Here is a 26,126-nt window from a genome sequence, read left to right on the forward strand (position 1 = left end):
GTACAAAGATCTTATACTAAATTCAGAATAAAGAAGGTATAAAGTTAAACTGCAAGAATCAAGCAAGGTATTGTTTCAATATAGTCAGCATACCATGTGCAAAAATGTTAAATAAAACTCTTTACATTTTGTTCCAGCCTAGAGGTTACATAGTGGTGAATTCTGTTCATGGCAAAGGCTACAAGAGAGTTGGAAGTACATCCGCATGACAGTTGGCACTGCTCTGCACTTTCAACTGATATAGAACCAGAAGATAATACAGGTCTACAGAAGGTGACATATGGTTGACAATGCAGCTGCCCTACTGAATGGTAGCGTGTGAAAGTGCTGTCACCCCACCTTCATTACCTATGCCTAAGGGAACAGTAAGATTAAGCAGATTACTACTGCTAAGTTAGAAAAGACTATGCAAACAAACTTTAAAAAGGGACATGAGGAAGCATTTAAGGTTCTGGGTTGACATGCACTTTAAGGGATTCTCATGTTTTCATTTGCAGCGCTCTAATGCAAATTAAAGAACATGAAAAGGTAAAGGGCATATTTCAAGAGAGATTGAATTTACTACATAAAGTTTAATTTACTTTCTTTGTAATGCAGAAAAATGAATATGGAGCCAGCTAGATTTGGTGTGGAAATATTAACTGGAAGCAGTACCATTGGTGTCCATGTCCCCCTCTTTTCCATTTATTTTTATTACATAGAACTTACCTTTCCCCCAAAAGATTCTTTACATTTGGAAACAATGTACATCTGGCTACATGCCCGCGATGTGAGGATCAGACTGGTGAGCTCATCCACATGGTCTGGAGATACCCCAAACTAAATAGGTATTCGTTAGATATTCTTGCTAGCATAAATTCTGTTTGGGGTGTTCTTGGGACTGGATTCTAAATTATGTATGTTGGGCTATATGGACGGGGGGGCCTTGTTAGGTAATACATAAATCGGTTTACTTAGGTGTTTATTCCAGGCTTGGTAGCTTACTGCAAACGAAATTGTTGGCATAGGACAGCAATGGGCAAACTACGGCCCGGCGGACCTTTTAATCCAGCCCGCGGAGCTAGGCTCCTCTCACAGTCCGCCCTGAAGACCGGTGTAGCATGAAAATCTGTCTCCTATGAGGATCTGTCCCCCTCGACGTATCTGCGCATGTGCCGGAGATCGCCGATCGGCTGCTAATGCCTGAAACTGGCACATGCGCAGATACGTCGAGGGGGACAGATCCTCATAGGAGACAGATTTTCATGCTACACCGCAACGGCGCGGGAACACGGCGAGAGGAACGCGCGGAGCAAAGGTAAGTGAATTGACACAGGGGGGACTTAATATGGGGGACGAATTAATATGGGGAACGAATAACTATATGGGGGATGAATTGCTATATGGGGGATGAATTGCTATATGGGGGATGAATTACTATGCTTACTATGGGGGAATATTACCATACTTACTATGGATGACACATACACATCATTCATCTACTCTTGGTCCGGCCCCCGGGTCCAATATATGAACCCATTGCGGCCCTCAAGTCAAAAAGTTTGCCCACCCCTGGCATAGGACCATCCAACAAGTATAGAATGGGTTAAAAAAGTAAAAAAAAAAAAAAAAAAGACTAAGTGAAAAGGTTTGTCTACACGAAAAGGAGGCGTCTTAAGAAATTTGAAAAAATATGGGGACTGTGGGTGGATACTATGGAATTGACCTCTGAGAGGGTGGCGAACAGAGTGTTAGAATCATTATAAAATGTGGAAATTGGGAAATTAATGTGCATTTTATATTTGGGCACATGGCCTAATTGGTTTAAGAATATAGGCAAGAGCATGATACACAATGTATGTATGGGAAAGGGGGAGTTATATGTTATTTGTAAGTATGGAATATATGCATGTAGATCTAAATTAAAAAAAACTTTCAATAAAAATTTGATGCCAAAAAAAAAAAAAAAATTTGGTTACGATGATGCTCTGTATATCAAAAACAGATTTGTACGGTTCACACCAGGCACAATGGCTAGAAGGTTTTAGTGCACCAAAAATAAAATTTGGGTAGAAGAGGAAATAAACCTAACGTTTTCTGTTGTACGAAACAAAATCAAACACTATGTATATACTCGAGTATAAGCCGACCCGAATATAAGCCGAGGTACCTAATTTTACCACAAAAAACTGGGAAAAACTATTGACTCGAGTATAAGCCGAGGGTGGGAACACCAGTGGGAAGAATCGTGCCTCATCATTGGTGTCAGTGGGAGGAATAGTGCCCCATCATTGGTGTCAGTGGGAGGAATAGCGCCCCATCATTGGTGTCAGTGGGAGGAATAGCGCCCCATCATTGGTGTCAGTGGGAGGAATAGCGCCCCATCATTGGTGTCAGTGGGAGGAATAGCGCCCCATCATTGGTGTCAGTGGGAGGAATAGCGCCCCATCATTGGTGTCAGTGGGAGGAATAGCGCCCCATCATTGGTGTCAGTGGGAGGAATAGTGCCCCATCATTGGTATCAGTGGCAGGAATAGTGCCCCATCATTAGTATCAGTGGGGGGAATAGCACCCCATTATTGACGTCAGTGGAATAGTGTCCCATCTTTGGTGTCAGTGGGAGGAATAGTGTCCCATCATTGGTGTCAGTGGGAGGAATAGTATCCCATCATTTGTGTCAGTGGGGGGGTGGAGGAATAGTGCCCCATCGTTGGTGTCATTGGGGGGGAGGAAAAGTGCCCCATCGTTGGTGTCAGTGGGGGGGAGGAATAGTATCCCATGATTGGTGTCAGTGGGGGGGAGGAATAGTGCTCCATGATTGGTGTCAGTGGGGGGTGGAATAGTGCCCCATCATTGGTGTCAGTGGGGGGGGAGGGAGGAATAGTGCCCAATCGTTGGTGTCAGTGGGGGGGAGGAAAAGTGCCCCATCGTTGGTGTCAGTGGGAGGAATAATGCCCCATCATTGGTATCAGTGACACCAATGATGGGGCACTATTCCTCCCACTGACACTTGCTGACCCCTGTTCCAGTATGGTGCTGCTGCAGCCAGCATATGTGGTTGCAGCAGCAGCACCTAAGCACGGCACACTTACCTGCATCTCCTTCACTCGATTTTCGCGGGGCCGCTCAGCTCCGCCTCCTCGCCGGTGATTGGCCGCCTGTGTGCCTTTCCTGAGCTACAGTTCTGGCGGCCAATCACCGGTGAGAAGGCGGAGCCGAGCAGCCGCGCGAACATCCAGTGGATGAATGAATGAAGGAGCAGCCGCGCTTCCTGGACCGGATCGTCGTGGGAACGGAGCCAGGTAAGAGACAGCAGCCCCCTGCAGACGTTGACTTGAGTATAAGCCGAGGGGGCCGTTTTTCAGCACAAAAAATGTGCTGAAAAACTCGGCTTATACTCGAGTATATACGGTACTCTATATACACCTGCAACCTCTAAAAACTAAAAAGTAAAAGTATCTTGGTTTTATGGTTGTAAAAAGATATGAAAAAACATCAGTTTCATATACATGTATTCATTTTAATTGACATTTAGCAAACCCACAAAAATGATGCTATACAACAAAAATATTGCACTTTGTTACACTGAAACACTTGACAAGGATCTTCATTTTCTACAACAAAAGCAGGGTAAGTGAAAAACAGAATTTTTGACTTCTCTGTGAAATCAATTTCTTGGTGTACAGTACATGACACAGGCAGAATCAGAGACACATAGGTTAAAGCAGGTACCTTCAGGTGACTGAACACTACTCCTAGCAATCCTTAGTTCTGCAGCAAACAATCAAGACCGATCACAAAGGCCTGTGTCCTGCACTATATTCCAAAATATGGATTTCACAGGCAAGTCAAATGTCCCATTTTCTTGATCATACAGTACAGGACACAGGCAGATTCAGATTATTACAGATTAAAAAATACTGAGGGGAGGGTAGCACTTCAACAAAATCAGCCAATATACCCCCTTCACAAAAAACAAAAAAAGGGCCTAAGTAAAACTTAGTGCCTTAAGGCTGCACACAAGTTTTTAATCCTGCTTGATACTTTAGCTCATATGCTTTAAGTATGCTACATTGGCGGAGGTGGGTGAAATATTGGTAGTCATTTCTGCTTCTCCAGAGCCTAACTTTTGTGACATATAAAATATGCTGCTCTACAGATGGGGGGGGTGGGGATGGGGAAGGGAGGGAGTGTTCAGGGGTGGTGTGGTCCTGCGTGACCTCGAACCATCAGGTGTTTCAATATTGTGCAAATTTATGCTCGTCACATTTTTTTTTTTTTTCTTTAAATCACACAAATGTCACTTTGTACTACTTTCTACAAAATTAATAAAAAACAGAATATGGCAGAAAAACTTTGCTTCAGATACTTAAAAAAAACACCACTGACAAAACCAAACTGAGGTCCCAGTATGCCAGACGCCTCACTATGTCCAAGTACCACTTCCTCTTGGGACAGTTATATAAAATGAGGACAACTGGAATGTCCTTCATGAGCAAAGCAAATGAAAAAGAAGCCTCTGGGGTAAACTCAAACATCAGGTCACCAGAGAATCCACTGCAAAGGCCTGAGGATCCTTGGTTCTAGCTTCAAATTTGTCAAATTAATTTTGAACCTAGAAGCCAAGACATCCATATCCAGTATTTTTCAACTGTGACAGAGACCTTGAAAAAAACTGCCAGGTGAGAGAATCATTCTCTGGAGTCCAGACTTCTTCACCACGTGCTCATTAGGAATATACACTCACCAGTGGACTTTGAAGACATTGTTACAAGAAGGTCAATCAGCGCTTTTGTTCCACTAAGTTGTACTCATGAGGAGGATCTCCAGATTTCCTTCATTCAGTTGTGTCAGTTAGGTACACTTAATAACAGACGAGGAAACATCCATTTAAACATATCTGCATAGGAAGCATATCTCAGGGATATGGAGCCAAATACCCATTTCCGAGCCTACAGTACGACCACCAATCCAGGACAGTCTCCTCCTACTTCATCTGTTACTGAGTGTACCTGAATGACAACTGAATGAAGGAAATCTGGAGATCCTCGTCATGAGTACAATTTTGGGGAACAAACGCGCTAATTGACCTTCTTGTAACAAAGGGGTCAAGATCCACTTGTGAGTGTTAATTCCTTAGGAGCACAAGTGCTGAAGAATTTGGGAGACTGATATCATCCTAATAAAGGACCCTTATAACACAGTGTGGTGTTGGGATATGCACTTTATTGGACGTTTTGGATACAATATTGTTTACTATTTAATTTTTAGATATTCAAAGTTTATTATGCCATATTAGCACCTATCAAATCCTACAAAATTGTTTGTTGGTGTTTACACTTAAAGGGGCTTAAGCAGGTAAAAGGTCTGGAGTTGATTCTAAGTGTGGTATTTGCATTTGGAATCTATTGCTGTAAACCTACCTCATGTGTTCAAAGAATCTGTCCATGCAAGTGAAATAGGCCATTGTAAGGCTTCAAAAATGAAACAAATCCATCAGAGAGATGGCAGCAACATTAGGAGTGGCCAAATCAACAATTTGGTACATTCTGAGAAAAGAAGAACGCACTGGTGAGCTAAGCAACATAAAAAGGCATGGAAGTCCATAAAAGACAACAGTGGTGGATGATCGAAGGATCCTCTCTATGGTAAAGAAAAACCCATTCACAACATCCACACAAGTGAAGGACACTCTCCAGGAGGTGGGCGTATCATTGTCAAAGTCTACAATCAAGAGAAGACTTCACAAGAGCAAATACAGAGGGTTCACCACAAGGTGCAAACCATTAATAAGCCTGAAGAATAGAAAAGCCAGATTAGACTTTGCAAAAAAACATCTAAAAAAGCCAGACCAGTTCTGGAAAAGCATACTTTGGATGGATGAAACTAAGATTAATCTGTACCAGAATGACAGGAAGAAAAAAGGTGTTGAGAAGGCTTGGAACAGCTCATGATCCAAAGCACACAACGTCATCTGTAAAACATGGTGGAGTCAGTGTGATGGCATGGGCATGCATGGCTTCCAGTGGCACTGGGTCATTGGTGTTGATTGATGATGTGACAGAAGTAGCTGGATGAATTCTGCAGTGTTTAGAGAGCTACGGTCAGCCCAGATTCAGCCAAATGCAGCAAGGTTGATTGGACGGCGCTTCACAGTACAGATGGACAATGATCCAAAACATACTGCAAAAGCAACCCAGGAGCTTTTGAAGGAAAAGAAGTGGAATATTCTGCAATGGCCGAATCAATCACCGCATCTCAACCCAATTGAGCATGCATTTCACTTGCTGAAGGCAAAACTAAAGGCAGAAAGACCCACAAAGAACAACTGAAGACAGATGCAGTTAGAGCCTGGCAAAGCATCAGAAAGGAGGAAAACCAGTCTTTGGTAATGTCCATGGGTTCCAGACGTCAAACAGTCATTGCCAGTAAAGGATTCTCAACAAAATATTAAAAATGAACATTTTATTTATAATTATATTCACTTGTCCAATTATTTTTGGTCCCTTGAAAAAGGGGGATGGCTACTCTTAAGAGCTTTAATTCCTAAACCCTTCCTCCTTATTAAACCTGAGATTGTGCACTTTCAGGCAATATCCATTATATAACTATAGCTTGAATATGTTTTGGTAAATACCTGAAAAAACTAAAATTGTGCCTGTGGTCAAATATATATGGACCTATCTGTAGGCTTCCATACACTTATGGTAGTTACACATCTATTTAGGAGGCACCAATATATTGGGTTATTTCAACTGAGAAAGTCCACCGGCTAAATGTTCCACACCTTGTATATGTGCATGGCGTTTAGAGCTGGAACAAGACAACACCTTTTCTCCAAGCGAGGGTCAGGTCCACTTATCCTTGAGCTGCATGTCTTCTGGTGCCCCACTGGCTGATGTAAGCCACAGTCATGTCTGAGTTCTGGTTGGGTTACCTTGCAGATAAGAGACCCAGCCTTTAAGGGACAAATCAACTACCCCAAGTTCCAGAATATTGACCATGAGCTGTGCCTCCTGCAACAAACAGGTCCCTTGCACATAGAGACCATGCAGGACACCCTCCTCAGCCCAAAAGGGAAGCATCTATTGTGAACACCCTCCAGAGAATCGGAAGAAGGGATTTCCCAGATACAAGAACCAGGTTTGAGATCAAGCATGCCAGGTCAAGCCTAGTCTTGCATGAGCCTGCTTGTCCCATGCTGGCATAATGTTGAGTTGCAATGATCTGGAGTAAAACAGGCCACTATCAGGTCAAAAACCCTCATGCAAAAGCAAACAGTTCGGTGGTTACTGGGTCTAAGCACAGAAGCAGATACATGAGCTTGTGTGAGGAAAAGAAGACCCTGTACAATACATAGCCAAGATTAGGTACATATTTTGCAACCAATGCATAAGATCCAGTGCTGTCTGAAGATTTAGGATCCATGCTAAACTGAGTCAACTGATACCTCAGCAGGAGATCATCCACAGCAGTATGAGGACAGGGGCAAGCACCTTGATGCCCACCTTGCACAATGGGCAGGGCAAAAGGAAAGGCAAACTATGAGCCAACAGCAAAACTTAAGTATCGTTGATGTCCCAGAAAGATGGGATGTGCAAATAAGCTTGCTTTATGTCCACAGAGGCCCGAAAAAAACTCCATTATACGAGGCAATGACTACCTGAGTAGATTCTACACCGAATGTTGAACACAAAGAAATTTGTTTAGAACATGTGGGTCCAGTGTGGGACGAATGTCTCCTTTTACCTTGGGAACTCTGAATAGGTTTGAGTAGAAACCCTTTTCCTGTTCCGAAACAGAAGTGATGGACTCTAAGAGAGTGCCTGAGAGCAATGTGAAGATCTGCCAGGATGTGGAGAAGCTGGCAAGTTCAATAGCATAAATCAGGGTGGAGGCACAGAAACTTTAGTCTGTAACCCCTGGATATGTTCTGCACCCAAATTCCAGTTTGCTAATGAATGCTTAAAAATAGTTACCCTAGAGTCTTTCAGAAGCCTAAATTCTAGTTATTCAGCTCTATGAATTTTCTAGCAAAGATGTTGGAGAGCAAAATTTAAAGTGCAAGTTCACCTTTTCACAAAAAAATTAAAAGGTGAAATACCACAGTACAACCTCCCCATCCACTTACCTTTGTGGATGATTAGCTTTCACTGCCGATGCAGCCAGTGCAGGGGTCCAGGAATTTGAAAACCACAGTCTTCTTTATCTTTTTTTCTTAGGAATTCCTGGACAGGTCAAAGTGATTCTGATCGGTCAAATGGTCACATGACTAATCAAAATCACTCTGATCCATCCTGTAATAACACCGTTACTTTCAAATTCCCAGTTCACCTTTCCATTTTTTGTGAAAATGTGAACTTTCACTTTAAGCCTTTTTGGAGCTTTAGCTGGGCTGGTATTAACATCAACACTTACCATGCCAAATCTCTTGAAGTAGTCCCTCAGCTCAGCTTCACCACAATTGTGAGGGATTCCACCAACAAAAATCTTGTTAGATTTATTGCTTTCAGTTCTTGGGCTTTTTGGTTGCTGTACAAATGAAACACAATCTGCTTTCACAAACTGGCATCTTCATGTGTTAAATGTTTTTATTTTGTTAAAATAAAAACTGAAATTCTGCTTTAAGATTTGGTCCTTACCCATCCATCTCGTGTTCTTGTTCTCTCTGGCTGCATTCCACGAGGAGTACATGGCTTTGGGTCAATCTAGAAAACAATACTGTTCTATGAATGCACAATCTAAAGAAAAGTAAATTCTCTAGTACTTTTTCTATTGATAAAAATATTTTTTTGTTAATCAGTCATAAAAATATGGGCAGTCCCCTTGTGCAGCACCCATAGTTCACACATCTGACATGAACTGCTCCCTTTACTCCACACACAAGTGCATCTGCCAGGGTGGAAACTATAGGTGCTACCATTGCAGAAATCAGCTTCTTAGATGTTTCCGGCTTCAATGCTTCTGGATCACTGACCTGGAACAAGAATTCAATGGGTGAAAGCCTCAATTTATTATCAGCACACTTGTTCCCGGGTCATCGATTCTAATTATTGATGCCAAAGCATCACGACATTCAGGCAGCCAACTTTATCAGAAGAGATCAGCATTTGTAGCCTACATGTTTGTCTTGTAATAATTTTCCTTTAAATACTGCCTGAATTAGTAAGAACAGATGTAGCGAATAAAGCAACCCTGGTTATGCAGCTCTCTTCATTACTGCAGAGTATGACCCATCTAAGGCAATAACAAAAAAAACAATACTTACATTCCTGCCATCCAATGTGTGAGGTCTGCTGGCTAAAACTGTTCCAACACAGTTGGGATCTTTAAATTTGACAAATCCAAAGCCTCTTGACTGATTAGTTGTTTTGTCTTTCATTATCACACAGTCTACGACTTCTCCATACTGGGAGAAATATGTGCGCAGGGTTTCTGTTTAAGGCATATACATACAGAAAGCATAAGAGATGAGTATGCAACATTACAAGAGTTGTAATATTTGTTGGCATGGCATACATTTTCCTACCGAGGTAGGATATTAATCAAATATTAACATAGCTTACACAAATTAAATGGTTTTTAAAGGTTTAGCTCCCTTTTACTTCAGTAGCAAATTTCAAAAAGCCACTAATTCACTGGGTGAAGCAGGAGTTTTCCTACGCAAAGTACAGTATGCTTTCTAAACAATAGTTATTTATCATTACAAATCCGAAAAACAACAGATTTTTAAGAAAATTATTTAAGAGAATAGGTGAAAGCACACAAAGTCCCTATATACAGAAGTATATAGAGTTCTACTGTGCATTTGGAATGAAGCAGGACCACAAGATGCAAACATTGTGGCCAGATTCATTGGTGATAAGTCAATTACTGTCATTGAAAACACATACCAGAAGATACATCTGCTATGAATGTATGGTGAATGTCAAATTAATTGCTCTATAAACATGTTCCTTGGTGTATATACATTTAATTAAAACTAAGCTATTATTCAAAACTATAATCGGAACGTAAAAGTCTGTAGGTACGTAGGAGATGGCATAGGCTTCATATTTGTGTAAAAAAAAAAAGAAAGTAATCTGTATTTTAAAAGGAATGTCTGTGCTGCTCTGCACAGCAATACAATTTTATATCTGCCTTTGTTTCAGAACAAGCTATAAAATCAAAAAGATTTGTATCACATCGACATTAAGCACAGATTATGCAGTCAGAGGAAGATAAACATCCCCAGTGACAGACTGAAGCAACAGCAAGCAGAATCTGTAGGTAGACTAAAAAATACTCAAAATAATTTAATGCGGCAAACATCAAGCAGTAGCGCCTTACCCTGCGTTGTACTCCAATCAAGACCACCAACAAAAAGTTTTCTGGGGGGGAAAAAAAAAAAATTAGTAAAACATGGGGAATCCATACTTCATGGTTTTATTTCTTGATTATATTTTATTAAAGCTTTTCACACTTTTTCCTTAGAGAACAGAAATGCAAACGTATGCCATAGACAGTCAAACAATGCAACAATCACATAAGTAAAATCATATGAAGTATAGCTATCACAAGTATGTGAACATGAACTGAACTAAAATAATTCAACCTTAGCATATGATAAACGTATACAAGTTACTTGTACAATGAATAGATGGGCGGCCTCAATGACAAACAAGGAGGCTTGGCAGGTGGCAAAGCCCAGACTCACAGCAGGTCTCAGCTACCAGGTGGGTCCAATGGAGGCAGATACTGGACATGCCTAAAGATATGCAGGCTAGCTATGAATAAGTAGAAACCCAAAATAGAACAGTCCTGGACCAAAGTGACAACTTTATCAGAGTGTGGAAGGATGACCAGTGACATGATCATTTTAGACAAGAACCACATGCATGCAAAGACAAAGGTAAGGCGAATAAGTATCACCAATAAAGCAGAACTCCAGTTAGCTAAAAACACACAGCTGAAATTCATAAACCATCACACTTGCATATGGATTTAGTATTTTACCATTTTCTTACCCACTGCTGTGAGATATACATGTCTGCCAAACCGCATAGCCGGAAATATTCCTGTACTCTGCTTAGGATTGTGGCACATTTACATTAATGAGGTAAATATGGTATGAATATTCCAGGTATGAATATTTTAAACATAGTTACATTGGTCCAGCCTGGACCAGGTGGCAAGACGGGGCAATAATTTTGTCATTACTACAAATAGAGCTGTGGCCAGATTATGAACTATAGAGTTATTAACTATGCTCAGCTTCACAACAAGCTACCCCTAACCTCTCCAGCTGCTTTTATTTTAATTTTATTTCTTCTTAAAGATCCTCAAAGACTCTGGAGTCAGGTTTTAGGACTGGTTCAAACATGAGTTTTTATGTGGGTTATGAAAAGCACAAAACATGTGTCAAAAAATACATTAAATCCAATGAGGCTGTTCACTTCTGTCCGATGTGTTTGCAAAATGAGGCATATCCAATTTTCAGTGCATTTTCATGCTCTATGCAGCCACCGATATTGTGTGCAACTCTGACAAGCATATTCCTGCCTGTCAGGTGGAAGCATTCAGGTGGCTGGGCTACTATTGCTTCCACACAACTGTTGTAATGGTGCCCCTTGTCATGTATTCCAGGCTCCGCTTGCCCATCTGTGGGCCCGGAACCAACACAGTGGGTTCCGCCGGGTAGAGGGGAGAGTGTCCGTACAACTCTGCTTTTCGTTGTTGACCCAAAAAATTACGTGTATGACATCACATCCATGTGCCCCTGTCACTTTCCCCGGCTAGCATAGCCAGGAAGGAATGTATTGCAATGCGATCTGTGGAGCATATAGAAGACAAGTAGACATGCAGGGTCTTTTTCAACCCTGCAGGTCTCATTAAAGAGACTTTTTGTCCCCTATGTGTTGAATAAAAAAAATTTTTTTTTATTTAATTTGCAAAAAATGCAAGTTACACCAAAGTACATATAATCCCCCCCCCCCCCCCCACATATATGCACGTACAAATGTAAACACCTGCATTGGTGATGCCTACTCATGCAAACGTTGATTGCAATACACACGCATACATATCACAGCGCAAGCCAATGGTGAAAGCAATAATTCTAGCACCAGGCCTCTTCCGTAATGCTAAATAGATGACCTATGAAGGGCTTTGAAGTGCCTACTAAAGAAAATATAGGGTACTGAATTTTGTAGCCATTTCACGGGTGCACACAAATTAAAGGTTTGAGATGTTGGGTATTTATTTACTCTGTGCAACGTTGTATTTTATGTTTTATCAAACGTTTGGGTAATTTATTGAGTGTGTTTGCCCTTTAGCATGTTTTTTACTGAAATTTTGCATTTGCTAGACCTTTGCGGTTATATCATTCGACATAAGAAATTGGAACTACCACTATTTTATTTTCTAGGGTTTCAGAAAATATATGCTTTGGGGGTTTTATGTAATCTTCAGGCCTAAAATGATTTTTTTAAACGTGTGCAAAAGTTCAAGAAATGGCTCTGGCAGCTAAAGGGTTAAACTGGTTGTAAAGGCATGACATTTTTTATAAATAAGTGTAGGGCGAAAAATAATGAGTATATAAATATATGTCCCTAAATATTTAAAATATATTAAGATTATATGCAAAAAATAAATCAATCGAAAAGTGACAGTCTGTGCAGGTCTAGGTGCAGAATGACAGTAAAATCCAGTATTGGTGCTCCAAATAGTGTGGTAGAATTACGCACTCACCAGATGCGTAATGTATATACGCATTAAATGAATCAGTAGAGGTGCCCTTTAGGAGTTGGATATGATCCTGGTCAAGGATAATCCTCCCTCTAGGCAAAGGTGGTGCTGTCAGGAGCTCACAGGAGGTAAAGGATCCAGCTGGCCAGAGGTCCCTTTAAGGGATGGATGGGTGTAGATGCCTCTTTCAGACACTCCCTTCTCTGGATACTGCAGATGGCTGGCTCAGGGGGGGCTCTACAAATGAATAGCTGCAGCCACGCTCTGCTCGGCCGCTGTCCACAGTTTCCCGGCTCGGAAGGAAATTCTCCCCTAACTCGGCAGTGCAGCCATCTTGGACATCCGGCTCGCTGATGTGTACATTCAATATATTTGGAGACAGGCGCAATCTGGGTTTTTCAGGTATTAACCAAAACATATTCAAGCTATAGTTATGTAATGGATATGGGTTGAAAGTGCACACTCTCAGGTTTAATTTGAGGGTATGTACATCCAAATTGGAGCAAGGGTTTAAGGATCACAGCTCTTAAAGAGTAGCCATTCCTCCTTTTTCAAGGGACCAAAAGTAATTGGACAATTGAATCAAAAGCTGTTTCATGGCCAGGTGTGGGCTACTCCTTCGTTATTTCTTCATCAATTAAGCAGGTAAAAGGTCTGGAGTTGATTCTAAGTGTGGTATTTGCATTTGGAATCTATTACTGTGAACCTACATCATGCGTTCAAAGGAGCGGTCTATGCAAGTGAAATAGGCCATTGTAAAGGCATCAAAAACAAAAATCCATCAGAGAGATAGCAGCAACATTAGGAGTGGCCAAATCAACAGTTTGGTACATTCTGAGGCAAGAAGAACGCACTGGTGAGCTCAGCAACACAAAAAAGCATGGACGTCCACGGAAGACAACAGTGGTGGATGATCGCAGGATCCGCTATATGGTAAAGAAAAACCCATTCACAACATCCACACAAGTGAAAGACGCTCTCCAGGAGGTGGGCGTATCAATGTCAAAGTCTACAATCAAGAGAAGACTTTACAAGAGCAAATACAGAGGGTTCACCACAAGCTGCAAACCATTCATAAGCCTGAAGAATAGAAAAGCCAGATTAGACTTTGCAAAAAAAACATCTAAAAAAAGCCATACCAGTTCTGGATGAAACTAAGATTAATCTGTACCAGAATGACAGGAAGAAAAAAGTGTGGAGAAGGCTTATAACAGCTCATGATCCAAAGCACACGTCATCTGTAAAACATGGTGGAGGCAGTGTGATGGCATGCGCATGCATGACTTCCAGTGGCACTGGGTCATTGGTGTTGATTGATATAACAGAAGCAGCCGGATGAATTCTGCAGTGTTTAGAGATATACTGTCAGCTCAGATTCAGCCAAATGCAGCAAAGTTACAGCAAAATTCAGCCAAATGAAGCACAGTACAGATGGACAGTGATCCAAAACATACTGCAAAAGCAACCCAGGAGCTTTTGAAGGAAAAGAAGTGGAATATTCTGCAATGGTCGAGTCAATCACCTCATCTCAACCCAATTAGTTTTGCCTTCAGCAAGTGAAATGCATGCTCAAAGGCAGAAAGACCCACGAACAAAGAACAACTGAAGACAGCTGCAGTTAAAGCCTGGCAAAGCATCAGAAAGTAGGAAACCCAGTCTTTAATTTTATTTATGTTTATATTCATTTGTCCAATTACATTTGAGCCCCTGAAAAATGGGGGATGGCTACTCTTAAGAGCTGTAATTCCTAAACCCTTCCTCCAATTTGGATGTACTGTACATACCCTCACATTCTATAGCTTGATGTATTGGTAAATACCTGATAAAAACTAAAATTGTACCTGTGCCCAAATATATATGAACCTAACTGTACATTTCCGCCCTACAATTGGTTCCTGAGGATGTCAATATCCGGCCCTGGCCGGGACTCAATGATCGTCTGCAAAGCTGAGAGGGGAGAGATCTTCATGTAAAGACAGATCTCTCTACTGTCAGCTTGGACGTGCTGCTTTCTATCTCTATGCACAGCAGAGAGATAGAAAGCAGCAGGTCTCCCTAGTAAAACAGCACACACTTTTCACAGTAAAACACAAACAGCACACCATTAACCCTTTGATTGCCCCAGATATTAACCCCTTCCTGCCCAGCTTTTTATTGGCACTGATCACTGTATTAGTGAGATGTCAGTGGCAGTTATCAGCCAGTGTCAGAATGCCTGCCGTAGTCCTGCTATAAGTGGCCGATTGCCGCCATTACTAGTATATTAAAAAAAACTATATATATATATATATATATATATATATATATATATATATATATATATATATATATATATATATATATATCCCCCCATTTGTAGACACTATAAATTTCACGTAAACCAGTATATACTTATTGGGATTTTTTTTTTTTTTTTTTTTAGCAAAGACATGTGGCAGAGTACATTTTTGCCTACATTAGGTGAAGAAATTTTTTTAAAATGTTTTTATTGGATGTGTTTTATAACAAAAAGTTTCTTTTGTTTTTTGTTTTTTTTTTTTAAATGGTCAGTCTTTTTATTTACAGTGCAAAAAATAAAAACCGCAGAGGTGATCAAATATCACCAAAAGAAAGCTCTATTTGTGGGGAAAAAACATGACAAATTTAATTGCGTACAATGAGCAATTGTCAGTTAAAGTAATGCTGCACCATATCGCAAAAAATGGCCTGGTCATGAAGGGGGGGAGGAGTTAAATCTTTCTGAGGGCAAGTGGTTAATGTGCAGTTCATCATATTGCTTTCCCCTCATCTCAAACCATTCGGTAATGAGGCTGATCTCCATCTTTAGTCACTTCAACTCATTTGTTTGGGCCAAGTTGGCCCAAAAACTATTTTGTACATTCACACCCACTGGGCGTGCTGTATAAACTGTATGTAGCCTCAGTTGTGGAATGGGAAGTTCCCTTCTCACTCCCAGAACTTGAGTCGGGCTAACTCTGCTCAGTCATTCATAGGCAGCTTTGTATTGTCAGAATTAATGCAAAGCTTCCTGATTGGCTGAGGTGGGGAGGCATGCTGATGATGCCATGGCCTCCAACTCAGAAGAAGCATCGTATTCATTCAAATACAAAACTGTCTAGGAATGGCTGAATTTTGTTTTGTGTGTGGAACGGGATGTTTACGTTTCACAGCTCAAGCAACATGCAGTGCACTCAGAGGTGTTTGCCAGTCTTCGGATCCCTATCTTGGCTGTGGGGAACCAGCTGTGACTTCCTACTTGTTTCATCGCCAGCTCCCCACTGAACATGCATGAGATGTGCTGAGCTTTCAGACTGGTCCCACTGCCTCCTACAACATGTCTCAAGAGGTTGCGGACAGGGAAGGGGCGGGTCAAATTTCCGTCATTTTCACCAAGGTGAGAAATTGAGTAGGCGGCATGGGTATCTTTCAGAAAAAGGTACCAACTCCCAGAAACAAAAAAATGCCAATAATGTTACAGGAGGATGAGCAGAACATTCACTTTTAGGTGAAGCTCCACCATAACAGAATAAAGGTGAATAAAGCATCTGGACTGGATAGCATACATCCATGGGTCCTTCAAGAATGTAATTTCAAAGCCATTGTTTTTAATTTTTAGGGACACTTTAATGACTGGCATAGTACCACTGGATTGGCTTAAGGCCAATGTGCCTATATTTAAAAAGGGGTCAAAATCTTTACAAAGTAACTATAGACCTGTTAGTTTAACTTCTGGTTAAGTTGGGAAGATACTGGAGAGTTTAATAAAAGACCACAGATGAGTTCTTGCTGAAAAAAAATATTTTAAGCAACAGACAGCATATGGATTCATGAAAGACAGAAGTTGTCAAACAAATCTGATTTCTTTTTATGAAGAAGTGAGCAAAACCTTGCACAGAGGGGTGGTGGTGGACGTGGTATACTTGGACAGATGGGTGGTGGTGGACGTGGTATACTTGGACAGATGGGTGGTGGTGGATGTGGTATACTTGGATTTTGCAAAAGCGTATGACACAGTTGCCCACACACGGCTAATGTGTAAGGTAGTCCACAGGCTTGGAAAAATCCATATGTAAATGGATAGAAAACTGACTAAAAGATCGTATTCAGAGAGTAGTGGTTAATGATTCATACTCTGAATAGTCTAGGGCAGTGGTGGGCAACCTTTTTTTTCCAACTGAGCCAAATCTCGCCAAAACCACGATTGAAATTTATTTTGAGAGCCACATTTTTAAAACTGAAAATACATCCCCCATATAGTAATTCATCCCCCCTATAGTAATTCATCCCCCCTATAGTAATTCATCCCCCCTATAGTAATTCATTCCCCATATTGTGTCAATTCACTTACGTTCCTCTCGCCGTGTTCCCGCGCCGTTCCGGTCTTCAGGGCGGACTGTGAGAGGAGAGGAGTTCGTCACGCTGCCCCGCCTACATCCTGACAGCCAATGTTTGCCACGCTCCGCGGGATTAAAAGGTCCGCCGGGCCGTAGTTTGCCCATTGCTGGGCTAGCTGCAGAGTCCTGACTTTTGGGGTGGCCGCCCGAGAGGAGGGAGGGGAGCGGGCGCCCGGCACACAGAAGAGCCGCATTAAAGTTTGTAAAGAGCCGCATGTGGCTCGCGAGCCGCGGCTTGCCGACCACTGGTCTAGGGTTGTCAGTGGTGTACCCCAAGGTTGGGACCCTTACTTTTTAATAGATTTATGAATGATATAGGGTTTAGGATTAAAAGTAAAATTTCAGTCTTTGCAGATGACACCAAGCTGAGCAGTGGAATAAGGTCCTTACAGGATGTCTTCAATTTACAAACCGACCTCAATGCACAATTTAATTGTGCAACTTTGGGGCAAATGAGATTTAATGTTGATAAATGTAAGTTTATGCACTTGGGGGCTAAGAATATGCATGCATCATACATACTAGGGAGAAGGATCTGGGGGTTCTGGTAGATTACAAGCTTAATAATGGCATGCAATGCCAAGCTGCGGTTTCTAAAGCGAGCAAAATCCTCTCTTGTATTAAAAGAGGTATAGACTCCAGAGAGAGAGATATCATATTACCCCTGTACAAATCATTAGTAACACCTCATCTGGAATATGCAGTTCAGTTTTGGGCACCAATTCACAAAAAGAACATTGGGGAACTGGAGAACGTTCAGAGAAGGGCGACCAAACTGATAACCATGGAGGAGATAAGCTATGAGGAAAGAGGAACTGAATTTATTCTCTCTTGAGAAGAGGAGATTAAGGGGGGATATGATCAACATGTATAAATACATCAGTGGTTCATATAGTGAACTCGGTGTAGAGCTATTCACCCTGAGGTCATCACAGAGGGCAAGGGGCACTATTTATGTCTGGAGAAAAAGATTTAATCTCCAAAACACAAATGTTTCTTCATAGTAAGAGATTAAATCTCATTAAATAATAATAAATCATTAAATTACTAACATTTATAGGTAAAGTTGATCCAGGGAATATCAGATTGCCTCTTGGGGGATCAGGAATGAATTTTTCCCCTTCAGAAGCAAATTGGATCATGCTTAGCTGGATTTTTTTGCCTTCCCCTGGATCAACTGTGGGTGTAGGATTAATGGTTTAAATGAATGGACTTTTGTCTTTTTTCAGCCAGACTATGTACCTATATGTCTCAGCTGTGAGGATGCACAGGTGCCTGTGTACATAAAAAAAAAACCCTTTGCAAGTGGGATAAAACCACAACTGTTCAAACATGAGATGAGAATAAAAACCTCTCTCTACCATAGAGCACTGTGCAGCTTGGTGACAGCACCCATATTCAAATTAGTCCATTTGCATTGTACTGCCATATTCAAAATCTGAGGGGGAAGACCATTCCATTTAGGGGTAAATACCATTATGCTTTAGAACATTAGAATGCACTGCAACCACACTTTAAACCTCTTAGCTTCCACGTCTGGCAGGTCAGAAAGGGATAAAATCTAAACCATTCTACAATTTAAAAACAGAAAGCGCTCTTAAAGGCTACTTCTACTTTTAGCAACATGTTAGATCCACACATAAAGCTGTAGTTCGGTTTAAGGTAATGCTAAAAACTCAATTAGTTTTGCAGAATTAGATCTATATATGCCAGTTGAGCATCATGTTGGGACTTCAAGGACTACTGTCCATTGATGCCACTGTTCACAGGCACCCATCCAGGCCTCTGGCTCCCCATTCATGCAAGTACAGAAAAGTAAGCTTGGAGTCGCTTTCCTAGTGATGGAAAGGGTGGTTTCATAGGACCCTGCAAAGCAACAGAGCCACCCAAGAAGAGGAAACCTGAGGCAGCAGTCTTTAGAATGGCTGAATCAAAGTAGTAAGCTTTTAAAAGGAGAAACAGCAGCAAACATGGTAAGCATGCAAGTCAACTGCTGTAATTGTTATTATACATTCAGGGTTTAATAATACTTTATTATGCCTCTATGTGGGAGAGCAGGATGAGCAACAAAAATAAATATTTTTCTAGTATAAGAGTTGGTCGTTTACGATTATTCAGCTATTTAATCACCAAAAACTGGTCAAGAACGCAGCCTAGCTAATCCCAATCCAGGAACTAAACACATCTAAACTACAGCAACAACCTTTTAAAGAAAAAGGAGAAATACTCAGATTGCAATTGTAGGTCTGACAGAGTCCCAAGGACAGCAGATCCTTTAACATCAATGTCTGAGTTAATGACCTGAAAATTAGCCTTATACTTGCCATTGGTCAGTTATTCATGTTGTGAAAGCTAAAGGCAGCCAAGCATCTAGTATTTTCAGAAAGGGGCAGCAATGGCTCAGTATTTCTCACAGCACACATTCTCCTTTCCTCTGGCACATGGACTATGCCATCTTAGAGTCTGTTCAAACTTCTCCAGTTGAAACTGTACACCTTTTTGTGTAAAACCATTTATTCCTATAGGCATGATAGCATCCACTAGTGTAGTCAAACTGCAACAGCTATTTAAAAAAAAATAAAAAAAATTATATAGTAAGGACATGTTATAGGTCATGTGGTTTACATGCTGTAGGGACATGTATTGAACTACAGGAAATTGAACAAGTGTTTACAGTAGTGGTGCACCGAAATGAAAATTCAGGATGCATTTGCCCAAAAACTAAAACAGAAATGGACAGTTTTTTTTAAATATTTTTTTTTAAATATAAAATTGTATTATATTTGACTTAATATAATGAATTTAAATGAATAATTGATTTTCAGAATCTTTTTGACCAATAGGCTGCTTTCACACGGAGTGGTTTTTGCAGCACTTTTGCGTAAAAAACCAAAACAAGAAAAGCTTAAGAAAAATGCATCCCTTTAAATTATAATTATACAGGACTTATATGGTGCCAACAGTTAGCGTAGCACTTTGCAAAATGAAGGTAGACATTACAGTTACAACACAACTTGGTACAAGAAGAAAGAGGGCACTGCTTGTTAGAGCTTACAATCGGGGACAAATTCAATGTATATCTTCACACTGTTTCACTGCGCTTCCCCTGCGGTGTTAAAAATCTTTTGCTTGCCGCATTTTTGGTGCATATTTGAAGACAAAAAAAAAACAAAAAAACAACACACCTCTACACGGAGGCCTGGTTCACACCAATGCGTTTTCCGCAGAAAAACACTACAGTCCATTTAACATGATTTCCTATGGGACAAGTTCACATCTATGCTTTTTCGAACTGCTATGTTTTTGGAAAGGGTCAGGGACTTTTTCAAATGCAAAACGTTGCATCTTTGGTTCAACAAACTTCAATGGAGACATTGCAGAAAACACATGTAGCACGCTTTTAATGAGTTTTCTGTTTTTAATCTTCCCTGCAACAAGTTGGCCAAAAAAAAAAAAAAAATACAAAAAACATGTAAAAACTAGGGATGCACCGAAATTTTGGCCGCTGAAACATGTTATGCATTTTGCCGATACAGGGGACTGTGTGTACTGCAGATGTAGGGGGCAGAGTCAGAGAAAGGCAAGAGAGCAGTGTATACAGTGACTGGCTGCCTATATGTCTGTGCCATTTTTTAAATGTAATTACCACCTTTTGTTCTTCACTATAGCTCAGAGAATGAGACGTCACTTTCCCCAGAGCTAAAGGAAACAAAGGGTTGGGGTCACTGGGTAATGTCACTGGGTGACCCCGCCCCTTGGTTCCCTTTAGCCCTCCAAGAATGACAGCTTTTTCTCTGAGCTATAGTGAAGAAAAAAAAAAAGAGCCGGCAATTGCACTTACAAACAATGCCATATAAATAGAAAATCTCTATATACAGAATCCTATACCCACAGCTGATCCAGAGGAAGGCAAAAAAAAACCCCCTATAAAGCATGATCCAATTTGCTCATATGGGGGAAAAATAAATTCTTTCCTGAGCCCCTAGAAGGCAATTGGATATTCCCTTTCAATAAAATACTCGATGAGCCCTACCATCCTCGTTCAAGCCTAACACTGCCTCCATTCTTACTCCTGAAGCCTCCTAGGATATACATGTCACACATCCCAGGGGGCATTAGCAGTTCAATATAGTGGTAGGAGGGGGATGGACCCAACAGTGCATCACGGCTACCTAAATCAGGCTCACAATGACATCAAAATTGAAGCGCAGGACCTTGTGTGCAACAAAGGGTGGGGGAGCCCATAGACCAATGCGGGATTCAGAGTGTTTATAAAAAACAGCAGGAGATTAAAGGCCAAGTACACCTTTTGAACATGTTACACCCATATTTAGGGTGTAATATGTTCAGCCCCCACCCATCCCCTTTTTTCTGAGACAGCAGTGGGGCTCCGCCCACAGATACGTCATTCTTTCCCAGAGATCTGTGAATAAATGAATGACAAGTCCCATCTCCCACAGGTACAGACAGAGCTGTACTGAGTGTCTTGCAGGAATCTGGCATTGCACCAGCAATGCTTTACAGGGTCCAGTGTAAAAAAAAAATAATAGTTCACCTTTAGTTAAAAAAAAAAAAAAAAAATGGGTAACTTACCCCTTAAAATGTTTGTAACTTCACTGGGTAAATGTAAAGGTTTACACTCAGGTGATACACAGAGGAAACACTCTCCTGTAGCTGTGAAAAGACAAAAATGAAAGGACTTCTTCTTTGATCTAGCAGCAGGGGGAAGGGACCCGAAGTCTTCACTGAGCCCCACTTCACACAATAAAGAGAAAAAGTACAGCTGTGAAAATTAATCTCAGGCTGAGTGCTGCCGCTCCCTCCCCATCACCTTTTTAACCCTTGGTGTCAGGTAAAGCTGCCAGAAGTCCGAAGTGCTGGAAGGTTCTTCTTCTCGACTCACGGTGGCGGCCTGGTCCTGCTTCTTCTTTTTCCCTCGTGGGGAAATGCCTGAAGTGCCAGGTTGAGGCTTGTCCGGGGCTGGTTCCTGCCTCTGCTCCCTAAAACTTTGAAAGGTTTTAGACATCTCCTGCGTCATGTTTTGCAGAAAATCTTAAACCTTCTTAATTAGCTTATCAATACATTCTTGGCACAGTTGCTTCCGCCAAGCGCTAGCTAGCTTCTTCCTGCAGGTAGCGCATTTTTTCTTTGACTCACAAGGAGTTTCTCTTCCCCCCCCATTCTCCTCTTGTGGGCCCATCTAGGGACAGGGAGACAAGGTATCCTGTAAGCCAAGGGGCCCGGGGGACTGACCTACGTGCACCCACCGGCACCCAGAAAGCCCTAGGGTGCTGTAGAGAGAAGAGGAGAGGGAGGAGACCCCCCAATCCCCTGGCCCACCCCAACCCCGATGACGAAAAGGCCATCGGAGGCGGGGGGTTGCGGGGGAAGGGAGGGAGGGGGGGTGAGTGGCAGCCAAAAAGGCTCTTACCTTGCTGCAGAGGCCTCCCCCAGCTCCGAGAGATCTGCCTCCATTCTCGGTGCGGCTGTTTTTGTAGGGTTGACTGGGTTCCACCCCCTCCCTGGGGTCCCGGCACGCCGACCTCCCTCTCTGTCCCACAAGGGATGGCACTGCCAAAATAGGTTGGCGGAGTGGGCTCTATCCCCTGGAGAGCCCCGCTTGAACCATCCGGGGGTCTGTCTCCCCTGTCCCAAAGGGATGTTTCAGGGTGAAAAATCTGGCTGAAGCCACCCTACAAGTCCCCTGCCTTACTAAGAAAAGGAGGAAGGGGGGCCTCGGCCAGGGGGCCTCTCTACCTCGCCAGACAGCCAGGGAAAAAAAACCAAAAATAAAACGGGCGTAGCTTTGTCCTGGCTGGAGGAAACACTAATACTGAGGGTCTCCCTAGGAGAGAGGCTACTTATAGGAGAAAAAGGAGGAGCAAGTGTTTCCTGGGAGGAGCCTATCTCTCATGTGGAGCTGTCCTAGAAGATGACTTGGGAAAACACAATAAAGAAAGATGGGCATTTTTCATACCTGAGATTTACAACCAGTTTAAAGAAAACACATTGGGGGAGGGGATGTAGTTCTGCTTTTAAAGCTAATTCTACCTTTTAGACGATGCTTAAAGTTACACCTATATGTAACATGAACCATGGCCAGTGGACATTGCCCATCCCCCCTCAAAGTTGTAGTTTTGTCATTCCTGTGAATGATTGACACAAGTCCCATACAGCACAAGTGCACCGATGTCATCCCACTTGCAGTCCAGTAATACTTTCTCCAGTTCCATAGCTGAAGGACTGTAACTTCCGTACAGACCTGGGGCTGGAGGAAGAATCTGTAACAGCTAAAGCATTGCACCTGCATTCTACTGATCATAGTTGCAATGCTCAAGTGCCAAAAAAAAAAATTACATGTGCATTTTGGCCTTTTGCACATAAGCTGCATTTTTATATAACATTTTTGGTGCAAAAGGAATTCTCCTTTAAACAACCAAGGTCCACTGCAGTCACCATCAGGATACCTGCGGAAGAAATGCTTCTGCGGTGCATAAATGCATACAAACATACATAGGAGTACACAGGAAAGTGGCAGCAAAGAGGCTGGATATAAAAGGAGGAAAATATGTAAATTGTTTCTGATACACAGTGCTTTAGTAAACCAAATGCCATCCTGTTAGGGTCCCTTCACTTCATATGTGCATGTTTAGGAGCATTACCTTGTATTTATACGCCCTTGCAGTGACCTTTGTTTATCCACTGTAGAAAAATTCAGTTCACTGGGAATTCTGTGCACAAGCCCTTAGGGTTTCCATTTACTAAGGCTTCAGTCACATTTGAGTTGAGCTACTGGTCAATTTGCACTTTTTTTAAATCTTTTTTTCAAGCAAATGTTTTGTTGGTAAGTGCCTGGGTCTTGAGTGTTTTTTTTGTTTTTTTTTTTAAATGGATGGATGGCTAGCTACTAGTGAATAAAAACAGCGCTCCCACTGAAGTCTACAGGGGCCAAAAACACTTGCAGCTTGCGACTAAAAGGAAGCTTAGGTACTTTTTCAAGGGACACTACACTCAGATGTGAACAGACACAACAGAGGCCTCGTTCACACCATGGTGCACAAACGTCAGTTTTTCCGCATGCGTTCTGCAAGGGCACAACTACATCAATTGCTCTCTATGTGCTCCGTTCACACCGCAACACTAGTATCACATGCAGATTTTTTTTATGCGCAGGAATCTGCAATGTGTATAAAACTCATTGAAGCACACAAGAAACTAATGTCTCTGCAAGTGAAATCTTTACATTTCCATCACATTTTCTGCATGTATGGTATAAAAGAGGGCTTAAAAACCACGGGATTTTGTATGTTCTAATATTCTGCAGCTATGATCTACAAAGGCGTTCAGGTGTAAAATGTCAGCTGACCTTTTCACAAAAAAAGTACAACCTTCTACACCCCCCCCCCCCCCACTACTTACCTCTGTGAGTTATTAGTTTTCACTCCCCACGCAGCCAGTGCAGAGGGTAATTTGAAAGCCGCATTCTTCTTTCGGGACAGATCAGAGCGATTATGATTGCTCAAAGTGGCCATGTGCCCAATCAAAATAGCTCTGATCCATCATAGTGTTCCGAATGAAAGAAGGGGAATAAGACTGTGGTCTTCAAATCCTCTGACCCCAACAGTGGCTGCATGGGCAGTGAAAGCTAATCATCCATGGAGGAAAGCACAGTGGGGACTGGGGTGGGAATGCGTTTGTTTCTTGTCAAAAGGAAAGTTCAATTTACACTTTAAGAAAAGCTATAGGCAAATCTATTTTTTTTAAATTTCAGATAGTTAGGGTTATGATCCCTGACAATTTTTCTCCCCCATTTGTGTCCCATTGGGGAAATTTCTCTTTACTTCCTGTTTCATAGCCACAACAGGAAGTGAGAGAATTCCTGGTTGTCACCAAAACTATTGTCCCCAGTGGAGGAGATTCACTTTATTCCTGTTCTGGTGACAACCCAAAGTTTGGGATTTTCTTTCACTTCCAATCTTGGTGGTAATGGTCACCTGGACATATGGGGATGGTGACTCTCCCTAACAGGGGCACAGACAGCAATAGAAGCCTGACAGGTAATCTAATACCTGTTCCCTCTATACCTTAAAAAAAAAAACTTTTACCTTTATTTATATTTTAAAGTGGAACGTCACTCTCTGTCAACAGTGATTATTTTGAATCCTTATGCTTCCAGCATTAGTAAATAAATAGGAATGTTTATCTTGTTTCAACTTTTTTTTTACATTTCTTTAGTCACTTTCTAGTTTCCAGGCCTATGCAAATGATGTCACACATCTCAGCAGTCTTCAGGAGAGGAGGGGTTTTCTCAGTTAAGCACACCCTCCTGCCTGAACTAAGGGCAGATTGATTCCAGGAAGTAACTGCAACATGAATCATCTGCCCTTACTCAAGATGGCCACAGCCACAAATGCTAGAGGTTGTTTTTCTAAGTTAATTCCCAGCACATTAAAGCATGGAGACATGGATGGATGAGTTTGCTTTGAATTTTAAAAGTGAATTAAATAGCGCTTTTGGTTTGTGGTGCTCAGATGCAGTGTAGTTCAGAATTGCTATGGTATGCAGGTTATATAGTTAACATTCAGTAAGAAGCAAACATGTACATTTGAAAGGCGTTACTTTGAAACTACATTACAAATAATATCACAGCATGTTTAGGTGCAATCAAATAGTATTGAGAAGAGAAAAAAAAACAGAAACCTGTCCACATAATAATTAACTATTCCCAGTGAGGCCGGGCCTTGATTACCCTGCCTATAAATATCAGTGTCAGAGCAGGGAATAGGAGGATGAAAGCTATGGGGAGCAGGGCTCCTCTCTACCCCCTGTGGGGCTTCTCCTACATATGTGCTCTCACTGCGCCTACCATCTAATCAGAATAATAAGCAGGAGCTGCACACAGCAATTACCAAACAAAAGGATGAACCTGTCAAACCGGTTTACAGCCCAAACCTTGAAGCTGTGAGAGATCAAGGCCACTGAAGCAGCTTCATATAAAAAAATGGCTGAAAAAAAAGAGGGGGCTCA

The 26,126-nt window shown here is 41.7% G+C and overlaps 1 protein-coding gene across 7 annotated transcripts in view; it reads right to left on the reverse strand.

Annotated features, from left to right (window-relative positions):
• The window catches only part of DAZAP1 (DAZ associated protein 1), a 49,566-nt gene that overhangs the window by 22,821 nt on the left and 619 nt on the right, over positions 1-26,126 (reverse strand). For 6 of the 7 annotated variants that reach the window (XR_016315033.1, XM_089690740.1, XM_089690739.1 and 3 more), the window contains exons 2-5: positions 10,309-10,349; positions 9,248-9,414; positions 8,622-8,687; positions 8,398-8,511 (exon numbers count right to left, since the gene is read on the reverse strand). Coding sequence is in view for 5 of the 7 variants with exons in the window: in XM_089690740.1 (XP_089546866.1) it covers positions 8,398-8,511; positions 8,622-8,687; positions 9,248-9,414; positions 10,309-10,349 (388 nt within the window). In the remaining 2 variants the exon portion in view is untranslated. Of the gene's footprint in view, positions 1-8,397; positions 8,513-8,621; positions 8,688-9,247; positions 9,415-10,308; positions 10,350-26,126 lie in introns of those variants that run through there. The other variant, XM_089690744.1, reaches the window with a different exon arrangement.

Source organism: Staurois parvus, unplaced genomic scaffold, assembly GCF_062004578.1.
Source record: "Staurois parvus isolate SC_StPar_1 unplaced genomic scaffold, SC_StPar_1.0 ptg000541l, whole genome shotgun sequence".
Taxonomy (NCBI): Eukaryota; Metazoa; Chordata; class Amphibia; order Anura; family Ranidae; genus Staurois; species Staurois parvus.